The sequence below is a fragment of the Balaenoptera physalus genome, assembly GCF_965194825.1.
Source record: "Balaenoptera physalus genome assembly, chromosome: 13".
Taxonomy (NCBI): Eukaryota; Metazoa; Chordata; class Mammalia; order Artiodactyla; family Balaenopteridae; genus Balaenoptera; species Balaenoptera physalus.
This window is the reverse complement of record NC_138892.1, coordinates 98,493,100-98,505,396: the sequence shown is the minus strand read 5'-3', so window position 1 is coordinate 98,505,396 and position 12,297 is coordinate 98,493,100. Positions and strand designations below refer to the sequence as shown.

Here is a 12,297-nt window from a genome sequence, read left to right as displayed (position 1 = left end):
ACTGGTCGGTTTTCTCTTCCCTCTGACCCTTGCAATTATAAATCACAGAGTTGTTTCTTGAAATAAAAGAATATTTACAAAAGTAGCACTTTACTACAGATTAGCAATGTTAATTCTAAGACGCAAATTCTCAACATGTATCCGTATCCTTTTAGTCAAACCAGAGATAAGTGTCAATTCCATGATTTTGAAGACAGTTCCTTGCAGGGAGACAGAGGGCTGCTCGCTTACGCTTCAGTTCAAATGGGGAGCAAGTCATAAGAGCTTTATCAGCTGACAGAGCTGCCTAAGCTGGGAAAGGGGATTAAAGGCAGCCCCTTCCCATACTGCGGATGAGTTCCATGGCTATGGACAGAAATCTATTTACACAAAGCTCTACTTTATGAAAGATATTTTTCTAAAGTTGTGTGCAAATTTAATTTCTGTACATTAAATCATTTTCAGTTTATATAGTTTCAGCTTTTAAATATAGTTCTCATGCAGTTTAACCCTTTTGTAAAACAAAGACCCCCTTTTTGTGACATAAATACGACCCATTCATTTACTTATTCTAGAATGTATGTGAAGGATTTAAGTGGAGTATTCCTGCACCTGTAGAGAACCGTTCTCTCCATACTGAAAATAAAATCTGGGCTTTGCTATTACACAAAGGAGACAACCCTAATATTAAACAATGAAATGTTGAAATGTGTATTTTGTAAGTATTTTAATTGCTCTCATGAATAACTATTTTGCACTTTAGTCTGAAGTGACTGATTCAGGCAACTTTATCCTCTAACCATTTAAAGACACACAGGCATGGTCACAGTTCTCCCAGGGTCAGTGGACTGTATACATGGAAAGTTGAAACCACTGACATAAAATGAAAAGGAAAGGCAACATAATTTTGTACCTCCAAAGAAAGCAAACACAAATATGTAACTGTACTTTTCCAATGTACACAGGTTGGTTTGGGTAAGCCCAACCACACAGGCTTGATCGATCACTTCCAGGAGGGTAGAGAGCACGGCACGCTTTCCTCAGCAGCGATTATGTCTTATCTGGTCAACTCTCCGCAGAGCAGCACAGAAGAGAAAAACCCCAAATGATGTGGAGCGTTCATTTTAAACTCTTATTCCACCTCCTCCATCCACGTGAGAGGATGGTGGACAGACATGCGTTTCTGCGGAGATCCTCCAGGAAACCTGAGAAGTAGCCTCCATCGCATAAAACTTGCCCCATAAATAGCACCCCCGAAGAAGCTCACTCTGTATGAAACAACCTATCACCTGGCACAGCTGGGGAATGGGACATTCTAGCTAAATTTTTTTTTTTAAGCAAAACAATCCCATCTCTCTCGTTTTTAAAAATTAATTAATTAATTAATTAATTTTGGCTGCGTTGGGTCTTCATTGCTGCACGCAGGCCTTTCTCTAGTTGCGGTGAGCAGCAGCTATTCTTCGTTGTGGCGCACGGGCTCAGCTGCTCCGCGGCATGTGGAATCTTCCCGGACCAGGGCTCGAACCCGTGTCCCCTGCATTGGCAGGCGGATTCTTAACCACTGCGCCACCAGGGAAGCCCTCTAGCTAATTTTTGGATTAACACAGTTATCAAACACACAATAAACGAATTAAAAATTTTCAAAATACTAGTGTAAAAAAAAGCACTAAATACTAAAATAATGCAACTTATAAGAGTTCTCGTGACTCATAATGTCTAAATCTTACATTCCTCAAGATAATGTTATCTAGATCAATTCCACTGGCAAAATCCAGAAGTGTTGTTTAGTAAAGAGTTCTCAGGGCTTCCCTGGTGGCGCAGTGGTTGAGAATCTGCCTGCCAAAGCAGGGGACACGGGTTCAAGCCCTGGTCTGGGAAGATCCCACATGCCGCGGAGCAACTGGGCCCGTGCACCACAACTACTGAGCCTGCGCGTCTGGAGCCTGTGCTCCGCAACAAGAGAGGCCGCGATAGTGAGAGGCCCGCGCACCGCGATGAAGAGTGGCCCCCGCTCGCCGCAACTAGAGAAAGCCCTCGCACAGAAACGAAGACCCAACACAGCCAAAAATAAATAAATAAACAAATGTGGGGTTTAAAAAAAAAAAAAGAAAAGAAAAAAGAATATTATAAAAAAAAAGAGTTCTCAGAAGATGTTGAGTGATATTTTTTACTCTTTCACTGATCTTTCAAATTGGCAATACATAACTATACCCAGAGGCTCTTCTTCAACACACACGCACACACACACACAAGCACATGCACGCACGCAGGCATGCACACACACACACACACACACACACACACGCACAGCCAGGCAGGACTCTCAAAACATGCCTTCAAACAAAGATTGTTCTGAACAGCACAACCAGAATGACCAATCAAAAGGAATTACGGCCAGAATCCACCCTTGGCTGAGCAAAGGCAACAAGCGCTATAAGCAGGAGAGAGGTTCACAGAGGCCACCCGACTGGTCCTCCAGTGACTTTAAGACGTGAAGCCACAGCCAAGCGAACGGCAGCCTGGGGCTTCCTGCGGAGGAAGGACCTAGAAGGCCTCTGCTTCCACCAGCACGGAAGGAGGACGTTACTAAGGAGATCACCTTTGCTCACGTTCACCTGAAAATCAAAGATTTCCAAGGTTGCATTTGGGGGCCTGAGGTCCCAAACTCCAACCTAACATTTTCAATCCTCTTTTGGTCATTTTCACTTGCAAGACTTATCGATACTTTTAAAATAAATTCCAAGCCAATATCTCGCTCTCTTTGGCTCTGTATCCCTGCTCGCGTCTGCCCCGTTCTCCCAGTCACCTCAGCAACAGCCACCTGGTATGCCAACACTCGGACTTGCCTTTGCGACGTCCCTCTGTCTGTCCCTGCCTCCCCCACCCCCAGCCCATGAGCTCCACGCCGCACTGTTAGATAAGTTCAGGAACAGCTCTCTCTGATCCGTCCGTCCTTTTCCCAACTTGTTTCCACTCTGCTGCCAGATTAAGCTCCTAAGATAAAGTGTTGATGTATCCTCTGCTCCCAAATACCCACAGAATACAATCCAAAACTCCGGATCGGACACTCAAGCCCTTCATCATCGGATCCCACTCTACTGTCCACCCTCACTGTCGCTATTCTACCCACCACCATGTCCCAGGCCCATTCATCTTCTTACTGTTTTCCCACCGCACCTGGGCTTTCTCATCTCCAGCCTCTGGCAACAACCAGGGAAGTCCCTCTAGTTTCAATTCTATTCTGTTGCATTTTTTAAAATTCCGCTGTATTAAAAAAAAAGAAAATTCTTCCCTGACCAGTGTATTTAAATATGATATTGCAAACTTAGAACTTCTATAAAAGGTACAGCCATAGGAATTCCCTGGCAGTTCAGTGGTCAGGGCTCTGTGCTTCCACTTCAGGGAGCGCAGGTTCGATCGCCGGTCAGGGAAGTAAGATCCCACAAGCCACGCAGCCAAAAAATACACACACACACACACACACAGCCATCACATGGCAGTAAGAATTTCCCATTGACCTGGTAATTGTGAATTCCCTTTCCGTGTGTGTGTCTGTGTGTGTGTGTGGGGGGGGGTAACCTCTTACCTCTTCGGCTAGAATACCCTGTGAACTGTCTGCATAAGAATTGTGTCTCACGCTCTTTTGCAATCACCTCTGCATTTAGCACAGTGCTTGGCGCATAATTAAATGTTTATTGAATCCTCCCTTGATACAATGAATAGCTGTTGATGGACATAAGTCTTGTGTATTTTGGGTGTTCAAAAGGATTTCCTGATTCCATTCAGAGCTGAAAGCTCTGTGGGCCTGGGTGTGAGCCCAGAACCTGCTTCCTACTCCTTGACCACAAGGCCCCAGAGGACCCTCAGGGTGAGCGAAGCGGCACAGGGCAAGGAAGACATTTCTCTGCTACGACAGATGAAAAAGGGAGACTTGGCGAATGCTGCTTTCATCGTCCAAAAGCCCCAGTGAGTCCTCAGGGTGCTTATGTGCAGGGAACTTTCCATGAGAGGCGGGTTCCCTCGGCGGCTCAGGACTACAGAGTCCGGTACGACACCCAGGGCTCAGGGAACCAGGGGCACAGCTCTCAGGAAACGAACTGGACCAACTATAATCAGATCCCGGCTAAGGATGACGCGGCTGCCGGACGTGCCCCTGGTGACCGTCGGGGGGCAAGGCCTCATGAGACTACCCATCGGGAGACGACGCTCTGAGTCCCGCGGAAAAGGGGACAGGAGTCTGGTCTCCGGAGGACGACTCTTCGGAGTCCCATCTGCCTGGCGTGTAAACTGTGCACAGGTCACCACACAGCTCACTTCTTGGGCCCTTTCCTGTGAAGCTCAGGCTTCCTAATCCACCCCGAGCAGGCCCTCCCGGGAACCCCTCGGGTGTGTCCGCTCCAGCAGCCGTCCTCCTCCGGGGCCAAGCGCACCGCCTCCCAGCAGATGTGGCAGACCAGCGGGAAGGAAAGGGTCCCTGTTCGCCAGCCAAACAGCCCTGGAGACCCCTGGCACCCACAGGAGGGTTCAGAGCCATGCCGTGAGCACTGCTGCGAGCCGGACACGGCGCTGGGTGCTGGGACAGCGGTGACCACGACAGAGGCCCTCTCTGGAATTGACAGTTTAGTGGGACAAACTTCAACCAAATAATTAGATGAATAATTGGCTAATCATGGTGGGTGGCCAAAGGAGTGTGTGTGACAGAGGACACCCAACTCTGCCTGGGAGCCAGGGGGGCTTGACAGGCACTGTGAATCCAGCAGGAGACACCTGGGCACATGGGGAGAGGGGGGCACTTCGAGGAGGAGGAGGGTGCCTCTGGGCTGCAGGTCTCGGGCAACCGAGACTAAAGTGCTAAAATACACACACACACACACACATACACACACACACACACACACACCAACAACCTGAGGATGGAGAGGGGCACGAGAAGAGGGCACAGAGGCAGGCAGGAGCCGCCACTGCAGGGCTTCGGAGTCAGGGAAGGATTCTGGAATTTACCCTAAGAGCACTGATGCAGACTAAGCTGGGGCGTGATATAATCACAGTTACACTGAAAATATCAAAGAGAGACGTAACGTTAGCGAGAGTGTGAGGAAAGGGCAGAGACGCAGCAAGACAGGGTGAGAGAGCAGGGAGGCGGCTCCGGGGGCAGGTCTGAGGGGCTGATGTGGGCCTGAGTTGGAAGCAGAGCGCAGAGAGGCCAGAAGACAGATCTGGTGGCCAAGAGGTGACAGGTGTCACCGAGCCTCCAAGGGCCCCCAGGCCAGCCCAGCAAAGCACAGACTCGTCCTTCCAGGCTGAAGGGCCCGCACAGCCTGACTGCACTTGCTCTCGATTCCCCTTCCTCCCGTCACAAAAAGTCCACTCGGTCTCCTGGCTGCCTCCTAAAATCTGTGTTCACTCCTGACATTTTTAATTATGTCAGTCCACAGAGGACCCTCCCCACCCAAATCTTACTCATTTTTCAAGGTTCGATTAAAATTCCACCGCCGTCCTCAAACCTTCCCCAACTCCTGCAGGCGACACCGAGTCACCCCTTCTCACTGTGACACACAGCTCAACGCGCTGTCATCTGCTTCTATTTCATCCGCTCCAGACGTGTTGCCCCAAATTAACCGAGGGGTCTCAAGGGCAGGGGCAAGATGTGCACTCTTCCAGTACGCTAACCCCCAGGCCCACCCCGGGGCCCACCCAAGGGAGCCCTCGAACCCTGTGAGGCCAGCTGAATGGACAGGACACAAATGACATGACCAGGGCAGGGGAAGACTGATGTCACCACTGTCACCCAGGGTGCTTCTGTGTAGCTTGCGCAAAATGTCAGGGTGAGGAACTGTCTCGAGCCGGGTCTGCAGTCCATTTGTTAAACAGACACAGCCTCAGGCGTGATGTCTTGGCCACCGGGAGCTGGGGAGTGACAGAGCTGGCTTGTTACCACACAGGCAGGTAAGAACTGGAGAAAAGACGGGCTAGATAACCTCATGCAAACTGAGAAGCAGAGCCAGCAGCTACACGGCAACCAGTGGGCAAAACGGCACCTATTTTTAGTCTGTTTTCAGTGGCTCTCACCGCAGCTCTTCAAACACAAGGAGAGCCAATTCCTGAACAACTGTAGTACTTTGACTGGACTCCATTAACGTCGATCTCTTTTACCAGCTACTACAGGATCTGAAATGGGATGATTGAAGATTTCCCTTCTCTAGACACAGGGACAGAAGAAACGCCACACTGGATGAGAGAACGCATGATCACAACGGCGCTCACAGCAAATCCGGAAGCGGGAAGATCAGGTTCTGCCCTGCTTCCATCAGGAAGGTAACTGGTTCCACTGAACCAAAGCTGCACATTCATTACACAGAACTGCTGACTCAATCTAGACTCCAGTTAAACTGAAAATGTGTCAAGAGTCAAATACATTTTTATTCACTCCTAGCTCTAACTACAGTAGCAACTCTAACTCAAAACAAAGAAATACGTCTTTGGCCTTTAGCCACAGCAGACATTAATCTAAGACCTCAGCTGCGTTCAGAGACGAAATGTTTCTAAGAGCCCTCAGCACTGCGCCTGACACCGACTCCAATGGTATCCTTCTATCATTATCCGGAGTGGTATTTCGGCTCAGGACAGAGTAGACTTTTATTTGATGACTCCCCCCAGCTGAAAAAATTTAATGCTTAAAAATTTTATATACAGTCTATTTTTATACATTGCTTCTTCCATAAAATGTGAAGTAAGAATATGCCTCTGAAGTCCACAAAGAGGCTGAGAGGGAGCTACCACAAAAAGCACAGGCCTGATCTGAAGTGGGCACCCCTGATTCTCAGTCTAGCCTCCTGAGGGAATTCCAGAAGACTCAGGAATTATGGCAGACAGGGGCCTGGGCGCACAGTGAGAATAGTGAGAGCTGGGGAGAGTCACGCAAGGGCTCTGTTATTTTCCTCGTCTGTAAATGACAGGGCTGAGGTCTGTGATTCAATTAGGGTTTTTTGCTGCAGGGCAATCCTGTGCCTCATCACAGGATAGAAATGAGTGCTGTAGAATTAGCAAACTTTTGTGGGTCCCTTTTGCTTTTACTCACGAGTTACAACAGCGAGGAAAGAGAAGAAAATAATAGAACAGCAATCTTTATTTCTACTAAATGAACCCACTTATTCTCTTTTCTCTATGTTAGCACACGCAAAAAAAGTCCAAATTCGGTGGTTTTTCTTTTTTTCTAATATATTTATTTTCAATCTGGCACCCTCAGAAATATATTGATAATAGACAAAGGCAAGTAAAATAAAGTAATATAATGAATAAAGGCCAAGAAACAAGATTCTTTTTTAGAGAGAACTAGTTTTCTGAAGGTTGACAAGACCAAAAAAGTTGATCAATAAGTCAAGGTTGGCAACTGTTTATATCCATCAGTGATGAGGGACAACTTTCCAAAGGGATCCAAGTTCATTCTTTTTGGCTAAGATGAGGCTACAACTCATAGAAAAACCCTTCAATCCCCGGGGGTGAAACAATGCTATGGTTCAATCTGGCTTGGTTATTGGGGGACTACTGGGAGACTTACTAATGGCTAAGCAGGATAATCAATTTACTTTTTTTTTTATATATATAAATTTATTTATTTATTTTTGGCTGCGTTGGGTCTTGGTTTCTGCGCACGGGCATTCTCTAGTTGCGGCGAGCAGGGGCTACTCTTCGTTGCGGTGCGCGGGCTTCTCATTGCGGTGGCTTCTCTTGTTGCAGAGCATGGGCTCTAGGCACGCAAGCTTCAGTAGTTGTGGCACACAGGCTCAGTAGTCGTGGCGCACGGGCTTAGTTGCTCCGTGGCGTGTGGGATCTTCCCGGACCAGGGCTTTAACCCGTGTCCTCTGCAATGGCAGGTGGATTCCTATCTACTGTGCCATCAGGGAAGTCCCTCAATTTACTTTTAAAGTACAAAAGAAATTATTTCAACTGTTCTCAATTCACATGGATTCAAGGGCTTGTATCCTCCTATGAGTGACACTAGGTTTTCTAGAGCTCGTAGCTCCTCATCAAAGTTCAGGATTTAAGCCCTGTTTAATTGTACTAGTGTTTTGTTTTGTTTTTTGGCTGTGCCACGTGGCTTGTGGGATCTTAGTTCCTCGACCAGGGATTGAACCCAGGCCCTCAGCAATGAGAACTCAGAGTCCTAACCACTGGGCGCCCGGGGAATTCCCTGTACTAGTGTATTTATTAGATCTTAAAATCATGTTGAAATCTGCTTAAATAGATGGAAACATTTTCGTATTGGATACTTTTCCCATAACAGCTATATTTTTGCTCTACCTGAACGAAGACAACTTGCCAATCATTTATGTCAAAATGTCCTCAACTTTTCGCTACACTTTCAGATTAGTTTCATCACTGTTTAATATAATCACTTACAAACTAAACTAAATGAATAAAATAAGTCATATGAAATACAAATGGTATAAACCTACATGCAAGCTAATGTATATTTCAGATATTTACTGAAAACTGAAGAAGTGCTAGGCCTTGTGGGGAACACAGAGATGAACAAGACACAGTCCTCGGCTTGCAAAAGAGAATCCAGGAGGGGGGTTAAGCTAACAAATGAAAAAGATACACGACAACGTAAGTTTAAATAAGATTTTAAGATAATAATCAAAGACTCGCATGTGGCATATGGCTATCAAATATTAATCACTTGGTTTAGAATACTGGCTGGGCTTAAAAAGAGGGACAGTTGATCAGTCAGGGGTCAAGATCGCTGGCTGAGTAGGCCCACAGATGTGGCCAATACAGGCCGAGTTCATTGCAGAACCAGGTTCTAAGTTTCAGGACTGGAAGGCTTGGGACCCCGGCCTCACTGATAGTCAGCTGTCCAGGTGGCTTAACAGGACCCCTTTCCGTGGCGGAAGCTGAAGTCTACCAGGCTAGCCTGTCCCAGAGCAGAACCTGCCGTCCCATACGGAAGAATTAAGCCCGCTGCGCGCCAGTGCAGCCTCCCCGAACCCGACCCTCTCCCGAAAGGGAGTCTTCATCGTTAATGTCCACGTAACTAGGTCCCACAGGTAAGTCTGGGTCTCCTCTTGCTTGAGGAAAAGGGCTTATTAAGATGCTTCCTCTATCAGTTCCTCGGGGAGGTCCTCTTCTTGCCCTTCTCCAGAGTCACTCCTCTCTAGGTCAGGTGGCCCTGAGGAGGTGAATGGAATTCGGGCCACAATTCTTCACTCCATATACTGATATAATGACCATAAAAAACCATCTGACGTATTTAATACTTTCTTCCTGAATAATCTCAAAGTAACTGAAAGCTCGAAAGTGATGGAGAAAATTACTCCAAGAAACCACTTTCTATTATCACATCCCCACAGGGCCAAAAAGCATCTGTAACTGCTGAAAGCATCGGGGGCAGCTTGTAGTGAAACTTGTTTCCAGCGACCCTGTCATTTCCCGTAGCACCTGTGGGACGCTAGCATGCTTTTCCAAGGTCAGTTATTTTCCCCGAAGCAAAATATTTAAGAAACACATGTTGATATGTCCTTCTACCCCACATCCCTGGGACGTCCTCTGAGCAGCTGCTGGACCTTGGCAAAAAACAAAAAAACGAAAGCAAAAAACAAAGCACTGCCGAGAAGTGATGGTCACGCCTTCCCCAGCACTCTCTTCTACCAACTCTACTTCTCTGTCCACTCTGAGGACAGGCTCACTAACCAAGGGAATTTCCAACTGGTCAGAAGCTTTCGGATGGCTGGGAGGCTTTTAATCATCCAGAACCCTCTCTGAGGTGTCCTAAGAAATCTCGCTGCTCAGAAACTCCCCAGCAAGGTCATTCAGTCCTTGAAGCCACCTTCTAAGCTAAGAAGAATACAGGATTCTGGGGTGTGCATGACGAGATGGAGCTGTGAATACACGTATGTGGTTCTCGGAGCTGCCTTGACGGGCTTTCGTTTAGGCCTAGGACCCATTTCCTGTACAAAGTGGGGATGCCAGGGGTTCTGACCAGCACCATCCCACGTATCCCTAGGGCTGATCTCGATGGTCAGAGTGAGTCCTCTTCCTTCCTTCCTGCCCAATAAGCACCCCTCCCAGAGCCGCACATGGCTGGAAAGAACCTTCCACATAACAAGGGAGAGCTTCTCGGGAAAGAGGAGAAACTACTCGAGTAACTAAAACTCGACATGAGCTCATTCCTCCAGAAGCGTCTGCCTGGCCAAGCTGTCGGGTCAGAGCCCCCGTAGAGAAAAGCGTCTCAAACAAGAGCAAGCAGGGATAATCTCTTTCCGTCTGGGTGTACCCTCTTTAAGAAAAACCCTGGTTCCGTCGATAGAATTCCAAGGTAAAGTCCCTCACCGTGGCTCCAAGAAGCATGACTGCGTTCCTAAACTCAGCAACCGAAGTGAGTGGAACTCTAATAACAGTTGTCAGATTTAACACTGTTACGCTCCCAGTAAAAGACCATGCCTACCAACAGACACAGAACCTAATGCTATAATTCTCCATTACAGAGTTCTGAGAACTACGTTCTGAGACAAGCTGGCTTCACTTTAGGACAGAATTGCGGCACAGATGAAACGTGCGCCAACAGACGACCTGAAAGTGACAGGTAACTATGCTTATTCTTTGAAAACAGGAGCAAAAGCCGATGAGAGAGAAATAAAGACACAGAAGTCTTATTTAAACCTTCAGAGAGTTGAAATGTGGTAACAAACCAACAACTGATTCATCCTATTCTCTTACAACTGAAACGTCCATAGTCTAACAATCAATTGCCAGTAACATCAAGCTCACTGGACTCTCCTTGCAACAAAAGACGAAAGGTGCGAAAGTGACAGTATCTGTCAATATTTTGTTTTTCTTAGATCAGATTTTTAAAAGTGATCTTGCCGATCACTGTGGCAGAATCTGCTGGACACAGCGGCTTTGTGGTAAAGGTTACTGCGCATTGTCAAACTGTATTCCCTGCTCTGGGAGCCAGAGTGAGTGAAAGGGCTTCAGTACTGTCTGCCAAACAGGGAAAGCAAAGGATGAACAGTCTGCTTTGGAATTTGATGAGATGGAACTCCCACACCACCCTCCTTTAGGGCAGATATAAAACCATTAGTCCCTTCCATGCACTTTATAAAGCCATCTGGTTGCTTAGCATCTGCAAGTTGAGACTTTTTTTAGTTGTGAAAACAAAACAAAAATAGGTAAGTTCGTTTTAAAATTTTCCCTCTAATTATTGGAAGAAATATTCTGCACACATTCTCTTTCTATCTCATTGTACATAATGTCCAGGATGCGTGATCTTATCGCTGGAGTCCACTTCAACCAAAAATGTTTAACAGGGGTTCACCCTGAATACTGGACGGGTTCTCTCCCTGGGGGTGGGAACTGAGGACAGGAGCTGAAATGTAGAGCATTCGGTGTCTGTAGATCTATACAGGCACACAGATCTACACGGCACTTCTGGCTAATAAATACCAGATGAAGAGGCATTTGAGCTAAATCAAAAATACAGTGACCAATGGGGAAGAACAACAGTATTCAGGTTAACTAGAATAGTTACGTCAATCAAAAGCTATAAATAAGTCATTTTACACAATGACCTCAAAGTTGCGTCCACCTAGCGTGCTTCGAGCTCGTTGTGGAATCCTGCTTACTCACAGGCTCAAGGAGATTCCGAGTTTTCACAGTTCTACCACAAGCCTTACCTGCAAGCAGGTGAACAGAGCTGAAGCTCCTCTCCAGTTTACCCAGGAGTACGGTGAGAAAGCAGTCTGAGGCCAGAGAGGCCACATCTTGGGAGCTTTGATCGTAAACTACAACCTTCTGACTGCAATCAATGTCGACCTAAAATGCAAACGTGAGGCTGTTAGGGAGGAAGGTGAGGAGAATAATCCCATATACCTCTGCTGCTGAAGCAAATAACTGCTTCCTGTTTTCCTTAATAATCTGAATAAAAATGAGATGTGGTCAATTTACTGGATAAACCAAGCATACACATGGTTTAAATGTTTGTAAAAATCAACATTTACGAGGCAAACTTGATGCTATTTCTGTGTAAATGTGCTCAAAACTCCTTAGTTTTAAATCCTTAACACGATAACAGGGTAAAACCATGTACAACAAAATAACACGCAAAATAAACATAACGATCCCTGAACTAAAGAAACATTTAAAATGGTTTCTACTCAGTAACAAATCAGCTTTTCGTAAAATTAAAGCATGAACTCATTTTTATTCCTGAACAAAAGAAATAGCCTTACCTACCACAAAGCTGACATCCTGGTATCCTGAGAAAACCTTTCCTTGAAGATCCTTAAATTCTGACCATTACCTTACCTTCCCACAAAT

General features: G+C 46.5%; 1 protein-coding gene across 11 annotated transcripts in view; it reads right to left on the bottom strand.

Moving 5' to 3' along the window:
- Nucleotides 1-12,297, bottom strand: part of DUSP16 (dual specificity phosphatase 16) — a 133,631-nt gene that overhangs the window by 82,637 nt on the left and 38,697 nt on the right. For all 11 annotated transcript variants that reach the window (XR_014252418.1, XM_082420213.1, XM_082420211.1 and 8 more), the window contains one exon: nucleotides 11,655-11,793. Coding sequence is in view for 10 of the 11 variants with exons in the window: in XM_082420213.1 (XP_082276339.1) it covers nucleotides 11,655-11,793 (139 nt within the window). In the remaining variant the exon portion in view is untranslated. The remainder of the gene's footprint in view (nucleotides 1-11,654; nucleotides 11,794-12,297) is intronic.